General features: G+C 47.6%; 1 protein-coding gene across 1 annotated transcript in view; it reads left to right on the top strand.

Moving 5' to 3' along the window:
- SLC36A2 (solute carrier family 36 member 2) overlaps positions 1-12,087 on the top strand; it is a 37,887-nt gene extending 25,800 nt beyond the window's left edge. The window contains exons 8-11 of the mRNA XM_075541844.1: positions 712-878; positions 2,377-2,546; positions 10,643-10,910; positions 11,099-12,087. Of these exons, the coding sequence (XP_075397959.1) occupies positions 712-878; positions 2,377-2,546; positions 10,643-10,910; positions 11,099-11,114 (621 nt within the window). The 3' untranslated portion in view covers positions 11,115-12,087. The remainder of the gene's footprint in view (positions 1-711; positions 879-2,376; positions 2,547-10,642; positions 10,911-11,098) is intronic.
- The last annotated feature ends 13,116 nt before the right edge of the window (positions 12,088-25,203 follow it).

Here is a 25,203-nt window from a genome sequence, read left to right as displayed (position 1 = left end):
ACTCTCTGATGCCCAACAAGCTCAAGAGGCAGTCTAGCGCCAGCTTGGATCTCACTTAAGTAGGAGACAGGTCTTGAGAACAGACGAGTAAGGACATGATGGGAAGTAAACGGCACTGCTGTGCAGGGAGCCAGGACGCTGGGGGGTTGACCCCAACTCTGCCAACTCGTTTATATGGAGTGGAAAGAGGACTGAACGAGGATCAGAACTATCAACCCAAATGCCTTTAGGGGGAGGTAGGAGTGAAGACTCGTGTCTCGATGGGGAAAGGCAGGGACTGTTAATGAGAGAATGTTTTGCCTAAACAAGAAAGTGTCAGCTCACTGCCATCAATCAGTGCTGGCTCGCAGTGGCCCTACAGGGCAAAGTGGAGCTGCTTGTCAGTTCCTGAGACAGTAACTCTTGACCGGAGTAGACAGCCCCATCTTTCTCCCTCCGAGTGACTGCTGCCGGCTTTCAAAAGGCTGACTGCAGACCACAACCCACAACTAAGCACGCTGCCGCCGGGTCCCCTTTGTTGCCTGAAGACATTCATCTTTTTACAGACTCTGCTGGCCGGATTCCACTGCTTAGAGATGTGAGGTCGCAGTCTGGGTAACCCCCGGGGTCCTTCCTGCTGCGCCTGGGCTGGGGCCATGTTCTGACTCCATGCCTGCCCATGTCCAGGTTTCTCCTGTCCTCCTCTCTTCCTTCACCATGGTCTTTCTGCAGGTTCTGCCTCTGGAGAACAACATGAAGGATTCCCGCCACTTTCCAGCCATCCTGTATTTGGGAATGTCCATCATCACTTCCCTGTACATCATCATCGGGGTTCTGGGGTACCTGAAATTTGGAGACGACATCAAGGCCAGCATAACCCTCAACCTGCCCAACTGCTGGTACCTACACGGGCTCTGAGGCAGGGGGCTTCTGGGCTTGGTGGGAACATGTGGGCCACTTCCTCCATCCTTCCACTGATGGAAATCTGAGTTCCCAAGAGCCTCCACAGGGAGCAGTACCGCTGGAACTCTGGGCCCCAGACCCTTCCTCTCACAATAATTGGGGTTCAGCCTTGCTATGTCTGTGTGGGGAAGCATGCTTTGAGAGGAGAGGAAAGAAGTGAGAATCCTGGGTCATGGGAGGACAGAAAAGAAGGGTACTGAACAGGACACAGAAAGTCGGCTAGAGCCACACCTCCAGCTACCGATAGTCAAGACTGCCTTACCCAAACGTACTCCTCCCTGCTTCTGGTGAACAGGTTTTGAGTTAGAGAGGCTCAAACCCTAAAACCAAACTCACTGCCATCAAGTCGATGCCGACTCACAGTGACACCACTGTGGGTGTCTAGGGGAAAAGGCCCGTCTTTCTGCCACAGAGTGGAGGGTAGTTTCGAACTGCCAACCATGTGGATTATAGCCCAATGTGTAACCACTATGCAAAAACATACACATGTGCAATTGGACCTTTTTCAGGGGAGACCTATTGTCCTACCCTGGGCACACACAGTTTTATTAATCATTGGAGATCCACACATCTCATTTATGAACTAGAAAGAAAAGTTCTTACCTTGACATGGCAAGAGGGGCTTTGAAAAAATCTCAGCCTCCCTGAACCCTCACATTCTTTTGCCCCTAGCCCGAGGTTTGCAGGCAACCCACCGACTCTCCTGTTACGCTCCACATTCCCAAAGGATCCGGGATTCGGCACGTCTCAGCCAATCAGAAGCATCTGCTGAGGGCTGTTCAATGCCAGTAGCTTGGGTGACCCAAAACATTTGTAAAAACTAAAATAGAGATGTAGTCTTAAAATCCAGAGTTTGGGCCTTAGCCCTTGATCACCCGTATGTATCTTCTGCTAGTGCCTTTGGAAGGCCCTGTGCCTGCCTGAGCGTGACCGGTAGAACTGCTCTATAGGGTGTTCCTGGTGGTGTTCCTTGGGGAAGAGTAGTGCTAGGCCTCTCCTCCCCAGTGGTTCTAACTGCCAGCCTCTAGATGAGCAGGAGAAAGGGATCCAATGCCAGGGACCTGCGTGGACCGTACGCGGTTACCGTGAGTCAGAGTAGACGCGATCGATGGAAATAGGCTTGTTCCTGCGGAGTTGTGTGCTTTTGGGATTGTTTCTTTGTTTTTGCCTTTTATGGCTATCCACACCCAAGATCCCTTTTATTTTATTTAGAGATGTCACCCTTCACCTGTTTCCATTGGAGTTATAGCGCTTCACTCTGTTTTCACTGCGGGCTCAGGTGTGACTCTTTGAATCTTAAGTCCCACACCACTATTTTCACACCAGAAAACAGAGGCATAAGGAATTGTCCCAAGGTCAGCGGTCAGTGGTCCAAGGAGGCCCAGCATCAGAACACAGTGGCCTCAGAAAGCACCGCTCTGCTTTGTCCTGCAGGTTGTACCAGTCTGTCAAGATCCTCTATATCATTGGCATCCTGTGCACCTACTCCCTGCAGTTCTACGTCCCGGCGGGAATCATCATCCCATTCGTCCACTCCCGGGTCTCAAAGCGCTGGGCACTGGCTATGGACTTGTTGATCCGCTCCGCCCTGGTCTCTCTCACTTGTAAGTAGAGCACAGTATCCCACTTGCTGTTTCCCTGGGAGCCACCAGAAGTCCGGTGGATGGTAGAGGGCAGTCTTGACAACCGGCATGTAGTGAGCATGTATATGCCAGCCTCCGTGTGAAGACTTCCCAGGAACGAGTGCCCAGTGACCTCGAGAGCAACCTCATTCTTAGACCTTTAGGCAGATTTATCAGGGCTCAGCCTGGGGGAGGGGCACATTGCTAGAATCCTAATCATAGTAGTAAGAACTAGCATTTTTTTTGAACACCTGCCTACTGGGTGGCAGGCACTGGGCCAAGCTCTTTCTAGTGCATGCTGATAGCACTTAATTCCTTCCTCAGAGGAATTCCCATGACATAGCTCTATTATAAACCCTACTTTACAAATTGGAAGCACTGGTAATCCAATGGTAGGATTCTTGTCTTCCATGTGGGAGACCCAAGTTGAATTCCTGGCCAGTGCAGTCCTGGATTCTGAAAATCAGCCAGCGAAAATCCATGATCACAACAAGCCAGTTCACAGCTGCTCCTGGGGTGACATGGAATGGGGCAGAGTTTCAGTCCATTGCACATAAGTCACCACGAGCCTGGGGCTTACTCGTGGCAGATTCTAACTGCGACATTGCCAATGAGGAAACAGAGGCAGGAAACAACAAAATTCTCCGTCACGAACACCAGAGGTGGTATCTGACCTCAAACACCTGACTCCTGAGGCAGCACCTTCACCTTCGGGAGAGGCCTTGCAGCTTGGGGGGTGGGGGGGGGCGGTGTCTATGAATCTGATTTTGCAACAGATATTGTATGCTTGACTCTCACAAGAGTTGACAAATTTGGAGCAACATTTAAAATAAGGGTCATCTCATAGATACATTCCAGATTTTTCTTATTGCTTGGGAGAAAAGAAGTGGGGGACTTGATGAGCTAGGGCTCCCCACTGGCACCGGTCGCCTGGAGCTCCCTGCCTTGTGTGCTCACCCTTGGCCTCTGCGAACCCCTCCCAGCCCTTCACAGTCCTTCTCCAGGCTCCAGGCCCCATGGACTGTTGTTGGGTGCAATCGAGTCCCCTCCACCACAGAACAACCCAGCAACCTACAGCAGATGCCTTAGCAGAGGCCAACAGACGTGATAAAAATTGACACCATGCGTACGCAATGAGCCAACTGTTCCTAAGGCTCTTCTTAATTTAAAAAATATGATGAAATTAGTTTGGTGTAAGACTACAGAGCCAAAGATACGTCAGTTCTAATTATACAGCGCCGTGGTAATTATTACAGCCCTCAAATTGTACTCCATTCTCACTGCTTTTCCATATGATCCACTGCCATTATCTTCCATTTTCCACTCCCTGCCCTCTCATCTCCCACCCGACCTTTCAGGTTCGTGCTGTCAATTTAATTGCCCATACCAAACTCAAAAACCAAAGTCCCCGCCATTGAGCAAATTCTGACTCGCGGCAACCCCGTAGGACAGAGTAGCACTGCCCTTGTGGGTTTCTAAGACCATCCATCTTTATGGGAGTAAAATATCTCATCTTTCTCCCACGGATTGGCTGGTGGGTTTCAGCTGCTGACCTTTAGTTAGTAGCCCAAATAACTTATAACACAGACCATCTTTAAAAAGGTGCGATGCTCAAAAAGCCCACATGGAAGAAGCACACCAGCCAGTGCAATCATGAGGTGTCAAAGGGACCAGGTATAAGGCATCATGCAAAAAAAAAAAAAAAAGAATGTGTGTGTATGTGTATATATATATATGTATATATATTTATATATATACCACATTGAATGAAGGGGGAAGTGCAGAGTGGAGACCCAAGGCCCAAGAGTCGGCCACTGGAGATCCTCTCATAGAGGGGCTTAGGAGAGGAGATGGGTCAGTCAGGGTACAAGGTAGTACCGACAAAGAGCACAGCTTTCCCCCAGATCCTGGATGCTTCCTCCCCCCAACTACCATGATCCGAATTCTACCTTGCAGGGCTGGATAGGGCAGAGGTTGTACACTGGTACATATGAGGGCTGGAGGCACAGGGAATCCAGGGTGGACGATACCTTCAGGACCAAGGGTGTGAGGGGCGATGCTGGGAGAGCGTAGGGTGAGTGGGTTGGAAAGGGGGAACTGATTACAGGGATCCACTTGTGATCTCCTCCCTGGGAGAGGGATGACAGAGAAGGGGGGGAGGAGGGAGACTCCGGATAGAGCAAGATACGACAAAATAATGATGTATAAATTACAAAGGGCACATGAGGGAGGGGGGAGCGGCGAGGGAGGGGGGAAAAAAAGAGGACCTGATGCAAAGGGCTTAAGTGGAGAGCAAATGCTTTGAGAATGATTGGGGCGGGGAATGTATGGATGTGCTTTATACAATTGATGTATGTATATGTATGGATTGTGATAAGAGTTGTATGAGTCCCTAATAAAATGTAAAAAAAGAAAAGGGAAAAGAAAGAAAGAAAAGAAAATGATTAGGGCAAAAAATATACAGATGTGCTTTATACAATTGATGTATGTATATGTATGGACTGTGATAAGAGTTGCATGAGCCCCTAATAAAACGTTTAAAAAAAAAAAAAGGTGCGATGCTCACAGCAGAAATGCTTTACCAGTCATGATAAGATATCTGGGGGGTTAAAGAAACATCAGGGGATATTTTTGGTTTAAAGTTTAAATATTAGCTGGGTCAGTAGTTTCAGGGTTTCTCCCCCCTCCCCGCCCCCGAGCCTTAAATGCTCCAGATGTCTGGATTCCATTAATAACTTGAATTTTTGTTACACAACTATCTTCCCCAGCATATTAATCGGAATTCTTTGATAGAATTGTTGATCAAAAAAGACATTCAGTCATGGTGTCTGGGCATCATCCAGTTCTGGCTTCACAGCAAAGGAAGTGGTTGTTCATGGAGGCCAAACGTAGTTTTAAAATTTTTAAAAATCATTTTATTGGGGGCTCATACAAACTCTTATCACAATCCATACATACATCAACTGTGTAAAGCACATTTGTACATTCATTGCCCTCATCATTCTCAAAACATTTGCTCTCCACTTAAGCCCCTGGCATTAGATCCTCATTTCTGGCCCCCTCCCTACCCATTCTGCCCCATGAACCCTTGACAATTTATAAGTTATTATTATTTTGTCATATCTTACACTGTCCGACATCTCCCTTCACCCACTTTTCTGCTGTCCGTCCCCCAGGGAGGAGGTTATATGCAGATCCCTGTAATTGGTTCCCCCTTTCTACCCCACCCTCCCTCCACCCTCCTGGTATCACCACTCTCACCACTGGTCCTGAGGGGTTCATCTGTCCTGGATTCCCTGTGTTTCCAGTTCCTATCTGTACCAGTGTACATCCTCTGGTCTAGCTGGATTTGTAAGGTAGAGTTGGGATCATGATAGTGGGCGGGGAGGAAGTATTTAAGAACTAGAGGAAAGTTGTATGTTTCATTGTTGCTACACTGACTGACTCCTCTCCTCCCTTTGACTCTTCCCTAAGGGGATGTCCAGTTTCCTATAGATAAGGGTCTTGGGTCCCCAATCTGAACTTCCCCTCATTCACAAAGATATGATCTTTTGTTCTTTGATGCCTGATACCTAATCCCTTCGACACCTTGTGATCATACAGGCAGGTGTCCTTCTTCCATGTGGGCTTTGTTACTTCTGAGCTAGATGGCCGCTTGTTTACCTTCAAGCCTTTGAGACCCCAGATGCTATATCTTTTGATAGCAACATGTGCTTTTTAAAATGAGAAAAAATGTAATTTATTTCCTCCTCTGATTCTCCATTCTTGCTCCTCTGCTGCTCCAGATGGACAGAGTCCAATTGTTGTAGGCCTTGAATGGTCACAAGACCCCAGTCCCCACTCAATGAACTAGGAGGTAGAAAAGAAGAACCAAGAAACAAAATCAGGCCAAGCGATGATATTGTCCCCCAACCATGACCCCAAACCACGGAAACAAATTTCATGGTGTCTGGACCAAAAAGATCCTTTTAACTATAATTCGGGCTATTCTTTGAGGAAATTCTTGATTCTTGCTGTACCAGACTGGCCCCAAAGCACTCATTAGACACTGACTATCTTTTGAAGTGATTTGTTCCCTTGGGAGATTCCAGAGGGGTGGAGGAATCTTCCCATAGTGCCTCATAGTGACCCTGTAGGACAGGCAGTAAGTCTTTACTGAGGCAGTTTGTTGGAGCTCTCTCCTGCAGATTGGATGGCGGATTCCACTCACTAACTTGTTGATTAGCAGCTGAGTGCTTTAACCACCGTGCCACCAGGGCCCCTTGGAAGGAAGAAAGAGTAGGTCACTGCTTATGGAGTGTTGTTGGAGTCTAATTATACCGATGGGGGGAGGACAGGGAATCACAGTGATTATGGGCAGGGCTCTATAGAAGGTTTGTTTATTTAAACTTGTGATGGTGAATGAGGTGAAGGTTTACAGAGCAAATAATCGATTCGTTTGTTTGTTTGTTTGTTTGACATAAATTAACCCATTTATTACAGGCCAGAGAGATTTCAGGTAGTGGAGCTTCTACTGGTCTTTCAATTCCTTCAGTCTCCCGAGGCCAGCGTTACTATGACGGCAGAGGCGGGTTGTAGGTCCAGGGCCCACCAGCTACTGTTTCCGTTTAGAAACGCAGTGCCAGATGCCCACAGTGCGCTCCTCATTTTGGTTTTGCCGCAGAAGGAGTAAGTGTCCTTGGCATGTTGGCTGATTTCCGTTTTCTTCATCATTTTCCTGAGTGAGGCACTGTGACGGCTCCCTTCCCCCCCACCCCCACCCAATTGCCCATGACTCTGGCCTTCTTGGTGTCTTTGGTCATCTCGCCACAAACAGCTCCAGAGAGAGATCATCAGTTTTACACTCAACAGTTCATACACATTTTGTTTGGACTCATCATCCTAACCCCCTGAACGCACCCTCGCACATCCCACGTCCTCTCTGTCCAACACACAGCGTCGCCGTGGATCGAAAGGCAGAGGGCCTTACAAAATCACTGCCATTTGCTGTTCGGTTTGAGATGTTAGGAAAAAGACGCTCAGACCAGGTGCCTTGCCTGGTGTGAGTGATGTTCTCAAAAGGCTTATTAAAACCAAACACTAAGTTTTCCTTCGCCACTAAAAAAAGTTCTGCCTTGAATATTATCCTCTTTTGAGGCCTGTCTACGGGAGATCAAATTAACAACAGCAACTTGAACATTTAGAGAACCTTAGACATCAAACCCACAGTCTTAGAGTTGATTCCGACTCATAGATACCCTACAGGATGAATTGGGACTGCCCCCCCCACACACACACCTGGGTTTCCAAGATGGTACATCTTTGCTGGAGCACACAGCCTCATCTCCCGCCTGTGGAGTGACTCTGGGGTTGGAGCAGGTGACCTCATGATCAGGGCTCCTCAGAGAGAAGCCGCAGGGTCAGACAGTGACGGGTAATAAGGAGGAAGCACCGCAGGAGGACGAGAATGGCTACACCGCTCAGATGCCGTGAGCCCATTGAACCATGCATGCAGAAACGTTGCTCCGTGTATTCACAATAACTACAGCATACTTTGAAATGTGAATAGGGGGTGCAAAAAGTTTCCAGTAATATTATTAGGTGTTCCTTATAAATTTAATAAATAGTTGCTGAATGACCGCACAGGGCATCTAAGGCTGCAAATCTTCACACAGAAGCAGACAGCCTCGGGCTCGTGAGGGAGGAGGTAGCGGGGAGGGAGGGGGGAAAAAAGAGGACCTGATGCAAAGGGCTTAAGTGGAGAGCAAATGCTTTGAGAATGATGAGGGCAAAGAATGTACGGATGTGCTTTATACAATTGATGTATGTATATGTATGGATTGTGATAAGGTTTGTATGAGCCCCTAATAAAATGTAAAAAAAAAAAAAAGAAAGAAAGAAAGAAACAGACAGCCTCATCTTTATCCCATGGAGCAGCTGGTGGATTTGAACTGCTGACCTTGCATTTAGCAGCGCAATGCAGAACCCACTACCCCACCAGTACCCCTTTTAAAAACCTTACTGTCTATCAAATGGAGGTTGACCTACTAGATCTCAATCTCGCTCTACTAGGGAAAGATAGCAGTAGGACCCTAGACTGCTACGATAAGAAAATAAGGAAACGAGTTACATAGAACCCCTTCCTAGGGGAGTGAACACAGGAAAGTGGGTGAAGGGAGACAGGTGGGTGCAAGACGGGGGGGGAGGATTTATAAATTATCAAGGGTTCATGAGGGTTGGAGACTGGAGGAGGTAAATGAGGAACTGATATCAAGGGCTCAAGTAGAAAGAAAATGTTTTGAAAGTGATGATGGCAGCATATGTACAAATGTGCTGGACCCAATGGGTGGATGGATAGATGGTGATAAGAGCTCTAAGAGCCCCCAATAAAATGATATTTTTAAAGAAAAAAGAAAGGGAGGAAAAGTAGAAAAGTAAAAAAATCAAAACCAGAACCCTTTGTCGTCCAGTTAATTCCTACTCAGAGTGCCCCTACATCAGGTTTCTGAGACTAGTCTCTAAAGGAGCAGATAGCCTGGTCTTTCCCCTGGAGAGTTTGACTGCTGACCTTGCCTAAGACCACCAGGTCTTCTTAAGTCAAACCAAACCAAACTCAACCTCATTGCCACTGAGCTGATCCTCACTCATAGTGACCCTTGTAGCGCAGAGTAGAACTGCCCCTGTGGGTTTCTGTGTTAGGCCAGGTTGACTACACACACAAGTCCAATGACACATATGTGTAAGAGAGTGCTTTAGATCAAGAAGTAGTTATGTATGAGAAAAACATCCCAACCCAATACAGATGAAGTCCGTAAGTCTGATACCAGTCCATAAATCCCTCTGCAGGAAGACCACAGGCTGGTGGGTGCAAAGTCTTATGGATCCAATGGGGGTGGGAGCATCACAGGGCTGACACAGGTCTCAGCGTGGCTCTTCAATGGGAAGGTGAAAGCAGAGATAGAGTGGTCCACCCCCCAGAGAGCCATTTATCTCAGTGGCACCTCTAAATGAGGTCATCAAGCTGCAATCTGATTGACAGGCTAAACTCCACCCTTATCTTCTTACAGGTGCCATGTTGGCACAAAAAAACTATCACCGTTTCTGAGGCTGAAAACCTTTTGGGAACAGAAAGCTCCTCTTTCTCTGGAGGAGTGGCTGGTACTATGCCACCAAGGCTTCTTAAGTATAACAATATGCTCTAATCCTCTGTTGCCTTAAATATTATCTATATAAGCATCTATTAATATGAATGCACATATATGGGAAATAATTGGAAGGCGAGACATCAAACTTTTCACGCATCTCGAGTCAAGCATGGCATTTTCAATCACCTCATTTGCATACAAAAGCAGGACAATGAAGAAGGAAGACTGAAGAAGAACGTATGTATGTCCTTGAGTTCTAGTGCTGGTAGGGTGTAGTAAATGTGCTCTGAACTGCCAGGAGAATGAAAACCAGGCCTTGGAAGACATGCAACCAGAATGTTCGTAGAAGCGAGGATGGCAGAAATTCATCTCATAGAATTTGGACTGGGCATCAGCAGAGGACAGACTCTTGAGAAAGACAATGTGCTTGGTGAAGTAGAGGGTCAATGCAAAAGAGAAAGACCTTCACGGACATGGATGGACACATTGACAGCCAACAATGGGTTCAGACATAGGAATGATTGTAAGGAGGGCGCCAGGAGGGTGATGATCACCCTCCATTGTACATGGGGTAAACCCTCACTCCAAATATATCCGTGAATGTGGTAGATCATAGAGGGGCAAAGTTTTGCAACTTCTTAGATGTAATCAAACACCTTTGGGGAATGTGACTGACCTGAGGCATCAGGTCCTTTGTCCCAGGGGACATCAAGATCATCTGACATAAGCTGCACTTGGGCCTGAACCAACTCAATGGAACCTAACAGCCATCTCAAGGGATCAGAAGATTTTCATCTTTTACTTTACATCGGTACCACCTAGATGTTTGAAATATATTTATATATATAATATGATTGTATAATATAATATATATAATGATATATTTTTAAATAATTTTAAAGGCAAACTTGTAAAATTTGGGGTGATCTATCTATTTCCTATCATCTCCCACAGGTTTAATGGCCATCCTCATCCCTCGCCTGGACCTGGTCCTCTCCCTGGTGGGCTCCGTGAGTGGCAGCGCTCTGGCCCTCATCATCCCGCCCCTCTTGGAGATCATCACCTTCTACTCTGAAGGAATGAGCCCCCTCACCATCACCAAGGACGCCCTTATCAGCATCCTGGGCTTCGTGGGCTTCGTAGCAGGGACCTACCTGGCCCTCAATGACCTGCTTGAACCAAAACATCCTCATAGCACCCTCAACTCCACCATGACCACTCAGTAAGAACAGCACTGCTCCTTACCCACCTGTCCCAGACTCTTAGTAATACCGATCATTTCGGTATTCATTATCTTTATGTTACTACTCAACCTTTTCCCTGAGCCAAGCCAAGGTGAAAACAAACAGGGACTCATCACCTACAAGGTAGAAATGGTCTTCAATTATTTTTCTTTCTTTTCATCTCTAGCATGGCACCACTGTGAGAGCTCTCCCATGGAAGGCTCTACATTCTGTCCAACATTTTCTGGCTAATCAAATCACGAGTTTCACTTCTTGAGTGGAGCAGCACAAGAAGAGGTTACTGGGACGACCCAACTGTGACAACAGCCGGCGATGGGAGGTGCCTCCGGCTCAGAATGACTGGGCTTCGGTGGTCAAAGGCCTTCCTCTCTTTCCATCTGCTAAAGGAACAAAGACTAGGCGTAAGGGTAGAACCTGTAGCCCAGTGAGAGGCACACACTATTCCAGCATCAACAGCTCAGGCGACAGCTCCAATGTGAGTTCTGACTCTCTAACAGGGAGAAGTTAGGAAGAAGCCATCATGTTTCCATCAAAGACCACTTTCCAAACAACTGGATGAATATTTGGCCCAATTCAAAGTCCTCAACAATGGGCAGGAGGCACGAAAGCAGATGTGCCAGTCGGGAAGGTGATGTTTGACATTGTTGGGATAGATTTCACCTCTCCATTCTTGTAAGAAGTGCTTCTTGGTCATCTAGTGTTGGACAAGCATGGTACGAGGCTCTGTGGTACACTTTAAGAAATAGCCAGAAACGCCCCTTGACGATGTGACTTTACAGCTTCTGCCATCAGAAGGGAAGTCCATATCTCGGCCCCTACGTTAGACTTAGCCATTGACTTGCTTTGGCCAATGGGATGTTAGTCAGTGTCATGCAAGCTGGGGTTTGGAAACACCTTGTGCCACAGGACTGCACCAATTGCTAATCTCTGGAGTCAATACCACCAACCTGAGAAGCCTAGACTAGCCTAGGAAGGATCCAAGACGCTGTGGAACATGCGCAGAGCTTCCCAATTGAACCCCAAGCCCAGACTAACCAGCCTCTCAACTTCTAGACATGTGAGTGAGGGCACCCTAGATTGCCGAGCCTCCCCTGAGCTGGCCCATACCAGTAGAATGTCCCAGGTGGCCCTCGGAGCTGTAACAAGCAATAAATGTATGTGGTTTTAAACCATGGGATGTGTGTTGTCTCTGTTTTTATTTTAATGCAATAAAAGCTGTCATATCTCTGAAGGGGACTCACGGAGAACTGAGACTAAGAATGCCTGCCTCTCGGAGCAACTCCGTGGTCTACTGAGAAAGAATGATTAAGCAGATGGAGACAGTGGTCCTTAGAAGGGATAAGGGGTTGGGAAGGGTTCCCACGGAGTCGATTCTGACCCAGGGCAATCCTGTGGGGCCGGGCCCCATTACCGAACAGGTCCCGATGAGCAACAGTGCAATTAGGGACAATAAAGAGACCGTAAGACCAGAGACAGGAGCACCCCTTCCTGAATCTGCAACAAAGAGAGCGAATGCATTTCCCACCGGGTTTATGTAGTCTCGGGGCTGGCAAGCCTCCATCAGGCACAGACATAACAATGTGGGCAGAGGCTTGATGGATGTCCCTTAGCTCTTTGGGGGGACAACCCATGACCAGCATCAGAAGCAGGCAGCAGAAGGGAGTCGACTGCCCTTTGAGCAGGGAGGACAATAGAACTGGTTTGACCTGAGAGATAGGGGGACTCCAGCAGCACAGTACACAGCCACGTGCTTTTCAGAGGCATCTTTAAACTAGCACTGTGGGGGATGTATATCTCTATCTTGGAACTGTTGCGATCTAACTACAGCCAGTCTCCTATATTCTGTGGTAACGAGCCAAAGTTGACTTGGTGGCAGAGGGTTTATTTGGGGATTTAGGAAAATGGCAGTCATGCCCTGCTCAACAGTGGCAGCCACTGCCCCACTTTGAATATGTGTTGGCTGCCAGCTTTGAACCCAGAGGCCTGTTTCCTACTTGAATAAAAATCTACCTTTTAAGACTGTTCACAGGAAGTTGGAAACAGTCAATTACCCATCAGTAGAAGAATGGAGAAAGAAGCTCTGGTGCATACACACAACGGAATACTACGCTAAAACACAATGATGAAACCAGAAAGCGCCTCAGGACATGGAGGGGCCTGGGGGACATTATGCCGAGCGAAGCTAGGCCATCCCAGTAGGATAAGGTCGTAGGAGACCCCACGTTAAGGATAAAAGCTGAGACAAAGACTGACATGCCAAAGGGAGCAGGCTTCGGAGGCTGCTAAGGGAAGGGGACAGACGGGAGGGGAGATGAAGCAGCAGACAGGAGAGATGGCAGATGCTGATGCTGATGGAAGGGAGGATGGAAGTCCACAGAAGGAGAAGAGAAATGCGGGGCGGGGTGGGAATGTGGTAGACGCCTGGCTGGGGGAATGAGTGATTTGACTTGCTAAATACAGAGTCGGTGATCTGAAATGTAAACACATCTCCCACCTCATTCACAATTTTTAAAATCTACTTTGCAAGTTATTTGCTTGCTATGCAATGCAAACGCTGCACATCCTCCCATCAGCCAAACTGGAAGTGTGGAGATGCATGAATTCAAGACAGATCATTCTGGATCTAAGGTGGGAATTAGGTTTACTCATTTGTGGGAGGGGTTGTTCGGTCCCTACTGGAATCGATCCACTGGGCAAAAGGCCCAAGGGCCGACATTAGGCATACCCTGGCAATAGGGCTGAGGGACCGGAAGTCCTTTGTGTCTCTCGCTCAAAAGGAACCACCCCAGGAGGAAACCATTCATTATTCCAAAGACCACCACACGCCCCCAGCTGCATGTGCCACACTCCACCATTCCCCAAGGAATGCTGCTAACTTCCTCGATTGACATGCAAGGCCTGGTCTCTGGGCGCATTGGAGTGCGTGTCTTCTGCTTTAACCCCCCCCCCATAGCCTCTGAGAAGGGGACTGGGAGGAATGCGGATGCCTGCACCCGTATCGCCTGAAGCCCTGGCTGGTGCAAACGCTTCACAAGTTCGGCTGCTAACAGTAAGGTTGCCAGTTTCAGTCCACACGGAAGCCCGTCGGAAGAAAGAGCTGGTGGACTATTTCCACGGACAACCCTACTCTGACACCCGTGAGGTCAGAGGATTTGGGGCAGATGGTACCAGTCACCCATCCCCATGCCTGCCCTGTCGCATGGCACCTCCGCCGCCTTCTCTATGTGCACTCGTCCTCTGCAGTGCCTTTACTTCAGGTTGGGCTTTCGAAAATTTCTAGCTAGAAAGCTGTTTCCTATTAGAATCCATGCCACTTTGACCAGGCATAGCTCTAGGACCTTAGTCCGCTTTTCTGGAATCCTTGCAGCTGTTGGTGAGAGGCGTTCCCTAGCGGGTTTCAGCTCCGAGCCACCCTCTGCGCAGCATAGCAAAGCCGTCCTCACACGTGTTCTGATGTGCGAGCCCGAGGTTGCGGCCACGTGTGGATGCATCTTGCCTAGGGCCTTCCTCTTTTTCATCGTCCCTCTCTCTATATCACCAAGTATGATGGCCTCCAGGGACTGATCGCTCCTGACAACCTGTCCAAAGTACATGAGACAAAGTCTTGCCATCCTTGCCACTAAGGAGCTGCGCTTCTACGACAGATCTGCTGGTTCTTTTGGCAGCCCATGGTCCTTGCAATATCCTTCGCCAGCTCTATAGCTCAATGCATCGATTTTTCTTCTGTCTTCCTTGTTCAATAGCCAACTTTCACAGGCATACGAGGCTATTGAAAATTCTGTGGCTTGGGTCGGGCACACCTTAGTCCTCAAAGTAACACTCTTGCTTTTCCATACTCTAAAGAGGCCTTGCTCAGCAGATTTACCCAAAGCAATGTATCATTTGATTTCTTGGCTGTTGCTTCCACGAGCATTGTTTGTGGATCCAAGAAAAATTAAATTCTTAGCAATTTAAATATTTTCTCTGTTTAGCATAATGAGACTGTGAGGACGTTGGCACTCTTGACATTGAGTTGTAATCCACACTGAAGGCTACAATCCTTGATCTTCATCAGCAAGTGCTTCAAGTCCTCCTCACTGTCAACAAACAAAGTTGTGTCATCTGCATATCATAGCTTGTTAATGAGTCTTCCCCCAGACCTGATACTATATTCTCCTCCTTAGAAGTCAGCTTCTCTGATTATTTGCTCAACAGTATTTGCAGAAATCTGAGACACACTTATTTTCAGTATATCTGCCTTCCTTACTTAGTGGAAAACCCTGACAACAAGGAAGGCCTGGCTTCATTGTTACCTCTTCGCATAGGCCTCCTGTTAGAAGTTCCAACCAAGAGTGATTGAATTTAACCCACGCCCAATATGTGGTTTCCAGAGTCCCTGAGTGGCACAAATTTGTAAGTGCGTGACTGCTAACTCAAAGGTTGGCAGTTTCAACCCACCCCGAGGGGCCTCAGAAGAAAGGCTGGTGATCTACTTCTGCGGGGTCATGGCCGGAAACCCCTCTGGAGGAAATCTCTGCATCCCTGGAGCAGCCCTGACTCCGGATTGACTCAACAGCAACCGCACTGGCACGTGGGGCCCATTCTCTCTGACTCAGAACACCCTGGGGCCGAGTAGAGCAGGCCAGAAGGTTTCCTCTGCCCGGCCTTGGCTTCTTTGATTTCCATTTCATTGCAGCAAATGGTTCTTTGTCTCCAGGCTGGGGGAGTGGCCCCACATCTAAAAGAAGCACACCGACATGCCCACTCACACTAACATCACTTCCAATCTGACTAGGTTCCCATTCAGAGGTGACGCACTCCTGTTTGGAATCCTCTAGGTTTGGAATTACAATCCCAAGGCCTCAGCCAAACGATTGTTGCCAGGGAGGTACTTGATTCTGTAACAGTTTTATTGACATATAATTCATGTACCATGCGAATCAGTGGATTGAAAGAGTTGGGCAATCATCACTACAATCAATTTAGAGCATCTTCATTTTTTATTATTTTTTGCTTATTTTATTATGCTTAGTTCTCATTACTATTAGCTTCTCATTTCCCACCCTAGCTCCCCTGCCATAAACCTAAGAACCTATTAATCTAATTATTGTCCCTATAGATTTGCCTCCCCTGGATTTCATATAGAGAAAGTCATAAGAGGACAACAACAACAACAAAGTAAAATACAGGACAACCTCAACCCAAAAGAAAGCAGAAAATAATAAAAACTAGAACCAATTAAAACTGTGTCAAGAGGGAAAACAAATAATAAGATGTTCGATTTTAACCTAACTATATCTGCATTCATTCACTTTCTGATGAGAGAAAGGCTATTCACGTGCCTGACCAAAGGCCGGAGAGAATTCAGTGGGGCCTTAATTCTCATGGGGACTCTGCAAGTGGATTTTGGGCTTTCACTGTCAACCGTGGCCTTCCGCAAACCACGTGCTCATAATCTAAGCTCTAACAGAATTCCCTCCTCTGATCTTGGACTTTATTATTCACAGTCTTGAATCACACAGGCTGGTATACTTCTTGTGTGTGAACTTAACTGATACCTCCCTTGCATGGCTGCTTGTTTTAAAACAAGCTTTTAATACCCCAGACACTCTTCTTCCTGACAGCTGAGTACTGCCCGAGTTCTTCACCGCACTTTGCTATAGCACCCATAACTTCTGTGATTCCGTCATGGAGGTGAGTATCAAGCGGGGATAAATCATCAAAACTAATGGTTCAGAGGTTAGGATTTACAATTAAGTGAGAGAGGTACCCACTTTTTAAGATCGGTCTTCCATCCTTTGATATTTTGCTTAAGAGTCAAGAGATGAATCCTCACCATGGTCATCTTCTGAGCTCATCACTGTGGTCTCAGGTAGTCTTGCTTCTCTCTCACCCTCGTGCTAGGCCCTGTCTCAGGGTGTGTGGTGTCTCCTTTGACTGCTGACCCGGTCAGCTTCAGCCACTTCTCCAGGGCAACCTCCTTGCTGCTCTCCATCCAACAGAGGCGGTAGATGGGATGAGACAGGCGCTCCCCTAGACTCTAAGTTCTAGCCCCCCCCCCTGCTAACTAGCTGGGCGTCCTTGGCCAGTCACTGCATTCTCTTAGCCAGAATCCTTCACCTGAAAAGATCACAAGTGATCAGAGATACAAACATACTCAATGGAGTACCAAGTGTATGTGAGATACTTCATAGCAATCCTATAGGACAAGGAAGAATTGCCCCGGTGGGTTTCCAAGATGATAGCTCTACAGGAGTAGGAAGCCTCTTCTTTCTTTCACAGAGTGGCCGGTGGTTTCAAACTGTTGACTGAAGTTAGCAGCCTAATGCATAACTACTACACCGCCAAGACTCAATTTGATGTCAGTGAGTTTGGAGTTTTTTACGTGAGACACTTAAGGATGACCTTCTTTTCCTCCTAATCTCATCCACATCCTCCCATCCCTCCCCCTTATACATATTTAAGGGTGCTTTGTTCCAAGAAAATGGCACCACTCAGGTTAGGGAAGGTTATGCTAGAAATAACTCCCAAATCTCCATGGTGGAACACATCCCATCATGGCCTCGTCACACAGTGGAAATTAAACATCTGTGTGTTTGGGGGCTGAGGATCAGGTCTGCACCCCTATTCCCACTCCCGGATCCAGCTGACAGGGCAGGCTGATGGCAAGGCCACTCTGCATTGGCTGCTGCGACCCTACAAACACAGTGACCCCAGCAGTTTCTTATGAAGCTGCTCACACATCATCTAGCGGTCACGTCTACATGATCTGCTCACGGGTTATGGAAGCAAGTTGCACCCCAACTCCTCACTCTGAGGGGGCAGCAAAGAGCTGGAAGTATCTGGTGAGCCGCCCCCTTGGGGTCGCCATTGTGCCGATGACTGGTCTACTGTACACAGAACGCTTCGGAAAGCCCCTGGTGGGATCTCACTGAGTGTTGGTCAGCTTTTGTCATTCCACATCCACACAGCCTTGGTCATTCTGAGGTGAGGAACTTTGATGGGTTTTCATGTCCTACAAGTTATAAAACCCACTGTTAGCAAGTCAATTCTAACTCACAGTGACCCTCTATTGGGTTTCCAACTCTGTAAATCTTGGTGGAAGCAGAGAACCTCCTCTTTCTCCCGCAGAGCCACTGGTAGGTTTGAACCACCAACCTTGCCATGAGTCAACATTTATGCTAGAGCACCAGGACCAGCCTCTCCCACCTCATTGTTTTGCGGTCATGATTGGATGAAGTAATAAATGTGGGGTCTCTTTGAAGCTGTGGAGTATGACATACCAGTAAGATGCTCTTCTATTACATCTTCACAAACAGTTCCTTCCCTGGGGAAGCTGGGCTGCCGCTAGCTTCCTTGGAAAAGGCACCTTCCCTCCAGGCCCGTGGCTGGAATATATGGGTTATCAGGTACCACAAGGACTTCAACGCTTGCACTGCATCAAGCTGGGCATCAGATTTGCCTGGGAGGCTTGGACAAACACCTTTTACCACTGCCTCCCCTGCAAAAAAGACCAACGACACCACCACCACCAAATGGGCAAAGAGCATCAACAATGCATTCACGGGGAATATTTTTCCATGTAAGGTCGAGTGTTTTCCCCAAGATCCTTCGTTTCCACTGTAGTAAAAGGAATGCCGAGCTGTGGTCAAAAGGAGCAAATCCACAGAGACTAGCACAAGTCCTCGCACTGTATTTGGGGCCAGAACATGGGGAACAGGTCAGCTCGTGCATTTGACCCAAATAGGGGAATGGTGTCTTGCTCAATTGTCAAATCACCGACTTTGACCTGCCATTTCTGCTCCTTGAGTGTCCTAGGCATGCACACTTGCTTGTGAAAGACCTTCGTGGCAACCTCGGTTATATGGCAGAAGACAGGCCTCACCTGAGCATTAGCAGCCGTTGTAATGATGGCACACCCGTGCGGTTGGGTTAGCCACGCCAGGGAGGAAGGTCAAGGTGTATGGCCTGGAAACCTTTCCCAAGAAATATTTGCAACTTTAAAAATAATGATAAAAAAGAGCACACTAGTATGTAAAAGATCCTGCCGTGAATATATGTGTGTATCTGTTATGTGTCTATGTATGCCTGCGTGTATGTGTGCCTAGGATATCTAGGTATGCTTATGCATGTCTGCCTCTGTATGTGTGTCTGCATATGTCTGCAGGTCTGTGTGGGCACATGCCTATGTGTATGTAGGCAGGTGTGCATTGTGCGTGTAGATGTGTGCCTACTGTTCATGGGTATATGTAGGCATGTGCAGATGTAGATGTACCTACATGAGAGTGTGTGTGCCTATATGTGTCTATGTATGCTAAGTGTGTGTGTCTATATTCTGCATAAATCTGCATATCCACAGATCACTGGGGAGGAGCATTGAGAAAAAGGCGAAAGCAGTTGCCTAGGGGAAGGGGAGATGAAGACTGGAGATCAAGGGTGAGTCAGGGAGGCTTTTCAAGGCATGACTTCTGTACTGTGAAGCTTATACTAGGCAGGGGTTCAATTACGTGCTCTTTAAAAAGAGAGAAAGGCACATACTCCTGAGCCTCAGGTCTGCCCAGTGACAGTCTTCAGGAATGTGGCCCGTCATGAACTTTCCAAGCAGCCCTGGGGGCCAGTCTGGCCTGAGTCATTGGCAGCTGATCATTTCTATAACTCACTGACAACTCCTGACTTCTGAGCAAGGAGTGTGTTTTCTGAGGAAGCTGTATCCCATTCCATAGCCCATTGATCTGTCCACAGGAGCATTCGTCCGTCAAGCTGATGTACTCTATTGTCATCTTATTCACCTACACTCTCTAGCTGAAGTCAACACGCAACACAAGCCCTTTGCTGTCTTTCATGTGTCAGAAAGCTGGGCACTGTTTGTGGAACTGTCTGCACACTGTGAGGAGGGCACTCACTCGCTCTGTCTGTAGTCAGCATCAGCTTGACGGCAAGTGAGTGAATGCCTACGAACAATATTGGCATCTGCCCCAACATCACTGACTGGCTCTGCCACTTGCCTCAGGCAAGCTATCTCACCTCCCTGAACTCAACTGCTCAACATGGAAACGGACTTACCACAAATACTGTGCAGCACATATTACAGTGAGCTCAGCCGCCCATAGAGACAGTGCACATGGGCTGGTTTATGGAAACCAGCATTGTCAGTCATTTACTCAACTCTTCTGCCTTAGAGTCTCCAGGAGGCAGAGCTGAACGTTGAGGGAATTCAGTCTTATCCAGAAAACTCTAACAAACTCCCAGCCATCAAGGTGATGCTGATTCACAGTGACCCTGTAGGACAGAGCAGAACTGCCCTTGTGGGTTTCTGGGATTGGAAATCATTTTGAGAGTAGAAAGCTTCATCTTTCTCCTGCAGAGTGATTGGTGGTTTTGAACTGCTGGCCTTGTGGTTAGCACCCGACTCATAACCCACTACACACCCAGGGTTCCTTCAAGGTCAGTAGAAGTTCCCTAACTCTTGGGGAGGCTCAGCAGGTTAGTAGATAATAAGCTGCTCATAACTGAAACTATAAACCTATTTGGTTTAAGGTAGGCAGAGGGTTCCCAGTCTATAGTAAGTCAACGAGAACTTGTGTTGTTTTAGAAATCGTTCCTGATCATCATGGTGGAAGTTGGAGAGAAAAGCTCAGTAGATCGGGCCACCTGGGATGAGGACATGCATGCCTGGAGAAGGCTGACCTAAGGAAATATGCTGTCTGGGGTCTCAGCTGAAGGATCACTGCCTCCTCTTTTATTCACCCTCCAATTCCTTTATCCTTCCTTCACTCAAGAAACATGTGCAGATTCCTGCTTCGCGCCCAGCACTGTGCTCTTCACGACGACGGGGAACAGTCCATTCCCACACTAGGCTTGCGGTAGTGTGGGACGCATACAAGGAAACAACGTAGCCCATTGTGACGAGTGTTAGAATAGAGATAAACAGCACTTACGAGGTTCCTATAGCTCAGCCTGGGCCAGGGCCGGGAGTCCTTGCAGATGGAGCGATATTTCAGTGTGGAGGGAAGCATGGTACAGATGTAGGGAGCAGGCTGTGTATGGACTGGAAGCAAGTGCTTGCAATGAAGAATCATGCAAGGTTAGGGCAGAAAATTTGACAGGACCCAAGTTTTAAGAGACCTTGTGCTAAAGAGAATGGGCAATAGGGATCCATGGAAGGACTCCCACCCAATCTGATCCTTCCTGGCGCTCTGTGTTTTTGAATTTACATGGATATCTTCTCTGTCCCTTTAGTGTGAGTTCTTCTATTTAATAGATGCTGACATTTTTCTGTATCTTCTGTAAGCAATTAAGTATTTGATAAAGGAGACCTGGGAATGGAGATCATCTCATCCAATGGGACACACGCACACACACAGAGGCTTTCATGTAATTGTTGAAAATTTCAGCACGTAAATTTTATATTTACTCATTCAAACATGATTGAAATTGGACTCTTCTGGAAAGTCTGTCATGTGTATAAAAAACAAATTCGCTACCACTGAGTTGATGCTGATTCATGGTGACCCTATAGGGCCGGGTAAAACTGCCACGTGAGTTTTCAAGACTGTAACTCTTCACAGGAGTAGAAAACCTGTCTTTCTCCTGCAGATCATTGCTGGTTTCAAACTGCTGAACCTTTGGATCGCAGCCCAATGCATAGTCACTCTACCGGTAGAGCTCCTCGTCATGTGTACATGAAATGGAAATTTAAGAGGCTTTATGGAAAAGAAGGATGAGAGGTGGGCAGTTTTGTGCTTTCTCCACTCTTTAGATCCTGCTTCATTATTAAAACCCTTTTATGCGTAGGAAAGCAAATGGTTGAAATTCTGACAGCAGCTGAGCTTGCATTCTCTGCCTTTCTCTCTCTCCCCTCTCACTCTCTCCCCTAGATTTTACACAGTGGCGACATTATGTAGGTAGTACAAAAGTTAATTCAGTGTCTGTGTTAGTCTGGGTTGACTAGAGAAACAAATTCAGCCCAAAGACCCCAAAACAAACAATTATATCAATGGAAATGATGGGGTCGGAGAGGAGATCCAAAGTCCATCTGTAGACAATTGAACATCCCCCCACAGAAGGGTCACAAGGAAGGAATGAGCAGCCAGGGTGCAGCATAGCACCGATGAAACACACAGCATTCCTCTAGTTCTTGAATGCCCCCCCCCCCACCGACCAACCTGGTCCCTATCAGGACCCCAGTTCTACCTTACAAATCCAGCTAGGCTGGAGCTTGTACACTGGTACAGCTAAGAAGAGTTCTAGACACATGGAATCCAGGACAGATAAATCCCTCAGGAACAATAATGGGAGTAGCAATACCATGAAGGAAGGGGGAAGGTGGAAGGAGAAGGGGTAGACATGGTGAACTGATTGCAATGATGGATGTTTAAAACACCCCCCTCCCACCTCTAGGGTGAAGGGAGACAGCAGATGGTGTAAGATATGAAAATACTTTATAATTTATCATGGGTTCACGGGGGTGCGAGGGTGGGGGAAGGATGGAAAAAAGAGGAGCTGATAACAAGGGCTCAAGCAGAAAGAAGATGTTTAGAAAATGATGATGGCAACATATGTACAAATGTGTTTGATACAATTGATGTATGGATTGTTATAAGAATTGTAAGAGCCCAGTAAAATGATTTGTTAATTTTTTAAAAAGAAACAAATTCAGGGACACTCATATGTATAAGAAAGAGCTTTATATCAAAGAGTAGTTGTCTTCCAAGGAAACATCCCAGCCCAGTCCAGATCAAGTCCATAAGTCTGATATTAGCCCATAATCAGATACTGGTCCATAAATTTCTCTGCAGACTCAGGCAGCCACATGCAATGATGAAGAATGCAGGAAGATCACAGGCAGTGGGTGAAAAATCTTGTGGATCCAATGGCATTGGAAGCATCACAGGGCTAGTACATGTCTCCCCTTCATGGCTCACTCAGGTCTCAGCGTGGGTCCTCATGGCTTCGCAGCAGGAAGGTGAAGCAGAGACAAAAAGCAGGTTCCCAGAATCCTCATGAGAAGGCAACGCCCACCAGGAGACATCATCAGGCTGTCACCTGATTGACAGGCTAGACTCTACCCCTTTATTGAGTTGACATGAAACTATGTAACTATCAGTGTCTGAGTGAGATTCAAACACGTATTGAGTGTCCAGTCTGTGCCAAGTTCCTTCCTGTGTGTGTGTCTGCTGGCAGCATGGTGGGGCACAAAGATCTTAGGGCCCTTAGAGTGGGCATTCCAATGGAGTCTCGGCTCAATGCTATGTGACCTTTGCAAGTCCTGTTCCCTTTGTAGCCCTCATCTCTCCAGCTGGACAATGAGGAGATTACCATCACTGACTGGCAAAGGAATCCTCCCATTAAAGATCACATGTGAGTGGATTCCAGCCTTCCTGGCACCATAGAGGCTGGATGAGCCCTAGAAATGTTTGCCCTGAGATAATCTTTACATTTTAAACCCGGATGTTTTCTAGAACTAATCCCCTGCAGTCTTTTTTTTTTTTTTTTCAAGTTTCACTTAGGTCGTAAAAAAAAAGTCTGCCTCGGGCATGTTTCTCTTTTCAGAACTATCTATATGGGATCGAAAGGACAACAGCAACTTGGAAGATGAGATAGGACATTTGTGGAGCACAGAGTTCAGTTACCTTTCTGAGAGCAACTCAGAAAGTACAAGGGAGAGTGATTGTACACGGGAGCCAGGTAATGTCACTGAAATTACTTGTAGAAACTGTGGAACTGGTATATGTCCTGCTGTATATGTCAACAAAATTCTTTTTTAATTTTTTTAAGATTGTATGTGAATCGATACAAGTCAATAGATAAAATGAGAGCCACTGCTTTGGGGAAGCGGCGAGTCTATCCTGGTGTCTGGTCTGTGGTCCAAGCTCACAGTGGGCTCCACTCCCCTTCTCCAAAGCAGCCTCGCACCATCTATGGAATTCTGGGCTCCGAGAAAATGCTTTTAAAGGGATCCTGGCTCCTTAGAGGCAAGGATGGCGAGACTTCCTCTTACATACTCTGGCCATGTTGTCAGGAGAGACCAGTGCCGGGAGAAGGGGTCACACACTGTAAAGCAGAGGGGTGGTGAAAAAGAGGAAGGCCTGTCAGGCAGCTTAGCCTAGGGAATTGGGAAGTCCATTTACGCATGCCCAGGAGAGCGTGTGACCCCCTTCTCCAGGCACTGGTCTCTCCTGACAACATGGCCAGGATCCTTTTAAAAGCATTTTCGGCTGCATTTTCCCGCCGGTGGGCTCGGATGGGCATTACACCTGGAGCAGCCCACCTGGGCCAGGTGACTGCAATTCAGCCAATGGGAGCGACCTGGGGTCGTTCACCACGCCTCCCCCGGGAACCCTTGAAAAGGCAGGAACTGGACGGGAGAGGGGCTTGCTTGGCTGGTCTGGTTGTCTTCGTGGGAGGAGAGAGATCTTTGCGTGACCGGGGAAGTCTCTGTCAGGCCGCATGGTCAAAGGAATCCTATGGGTGCCGCGGAAAACCTGAAACTTCTTTTAACTCTTATTAAATTCACTTGGATCACGAGCCGGCTTCAGCGTGAAATCTTTCTCATGCGGAGCCAAGGAGAGAGAGACCTGGAGAGAGAGACCTAACAGGCCCTCGAGGAGACAGGTGGACACATGGCTGCCCCGAAGGACTCTGACATAAGAACAATGCTTTGGGGGTGGCACAGGGCTGGGCGATGCAGGGTTCTCTTGTGAGCAGAGTCACTGTGAGCCAGAACCTACCGGCTCGATGGCAACTGACAACAACAAAGAGAATGGCTTGTTGCCGAGCTCCACTCTTGTGCAGACATCCAGTGATCCCACATTTCTTCTCTACAGGTGCCTCAGCCATCCTCATCCCTCACCTGGACCTGAGCATCGCCCTGGGCTCCAGGAATCCCTAGCAACACCTGGCCCCCATCCGCCAACCCCTCTGGAAGATCCTCCCCTTCCACCGAAGACGAGCTGTCATCACTGCAGAGGAGAGCATTAGCGCCACCTTGGGCCTCTGGGGTGTTTATTTGGAACAAACAGACCATGCCCTTTATGAAGTGGTCCAACACATCAATCCTCCCATGGCCAAGGACACAGGTGCTTATGCAGAGTTCTTTTATTCTAATAGCTTTCTCACCCCCAGTCTGACTTTCACTGTGGGTCATGTAGACAGCGATTAAAGCCCAGCCTCTCTGCATTAACCAGTGGCTTCTCTATCCTTTCAAAAGAAGCATAGATGATACAAGTTAGTGCCGATGTCTCTCAGGATACACCTTTGGGGATTTTGTTTTTTGTGGGAGGTGGAGGGGGA

Source organism: Tenrec ecaudatus, chromosome 2 (genome assembly GCF_050624435.1).
Source record: "Tenrec ecaudatus isolate mTenEca1 chromosome 2, mTenEca1.hap1, whole genome shotgun sequence".
NCBI lineage: Eukaryota > Metazoa > Chordata > Mammalia > Afrosoricida > Tenrecidae > Tenrec > Tenrec ecaudatus.
Note: the sequence above shows the minus strand (reverse complement) of the source record. Positions and strands in the feature narration are given on the sequence as shown.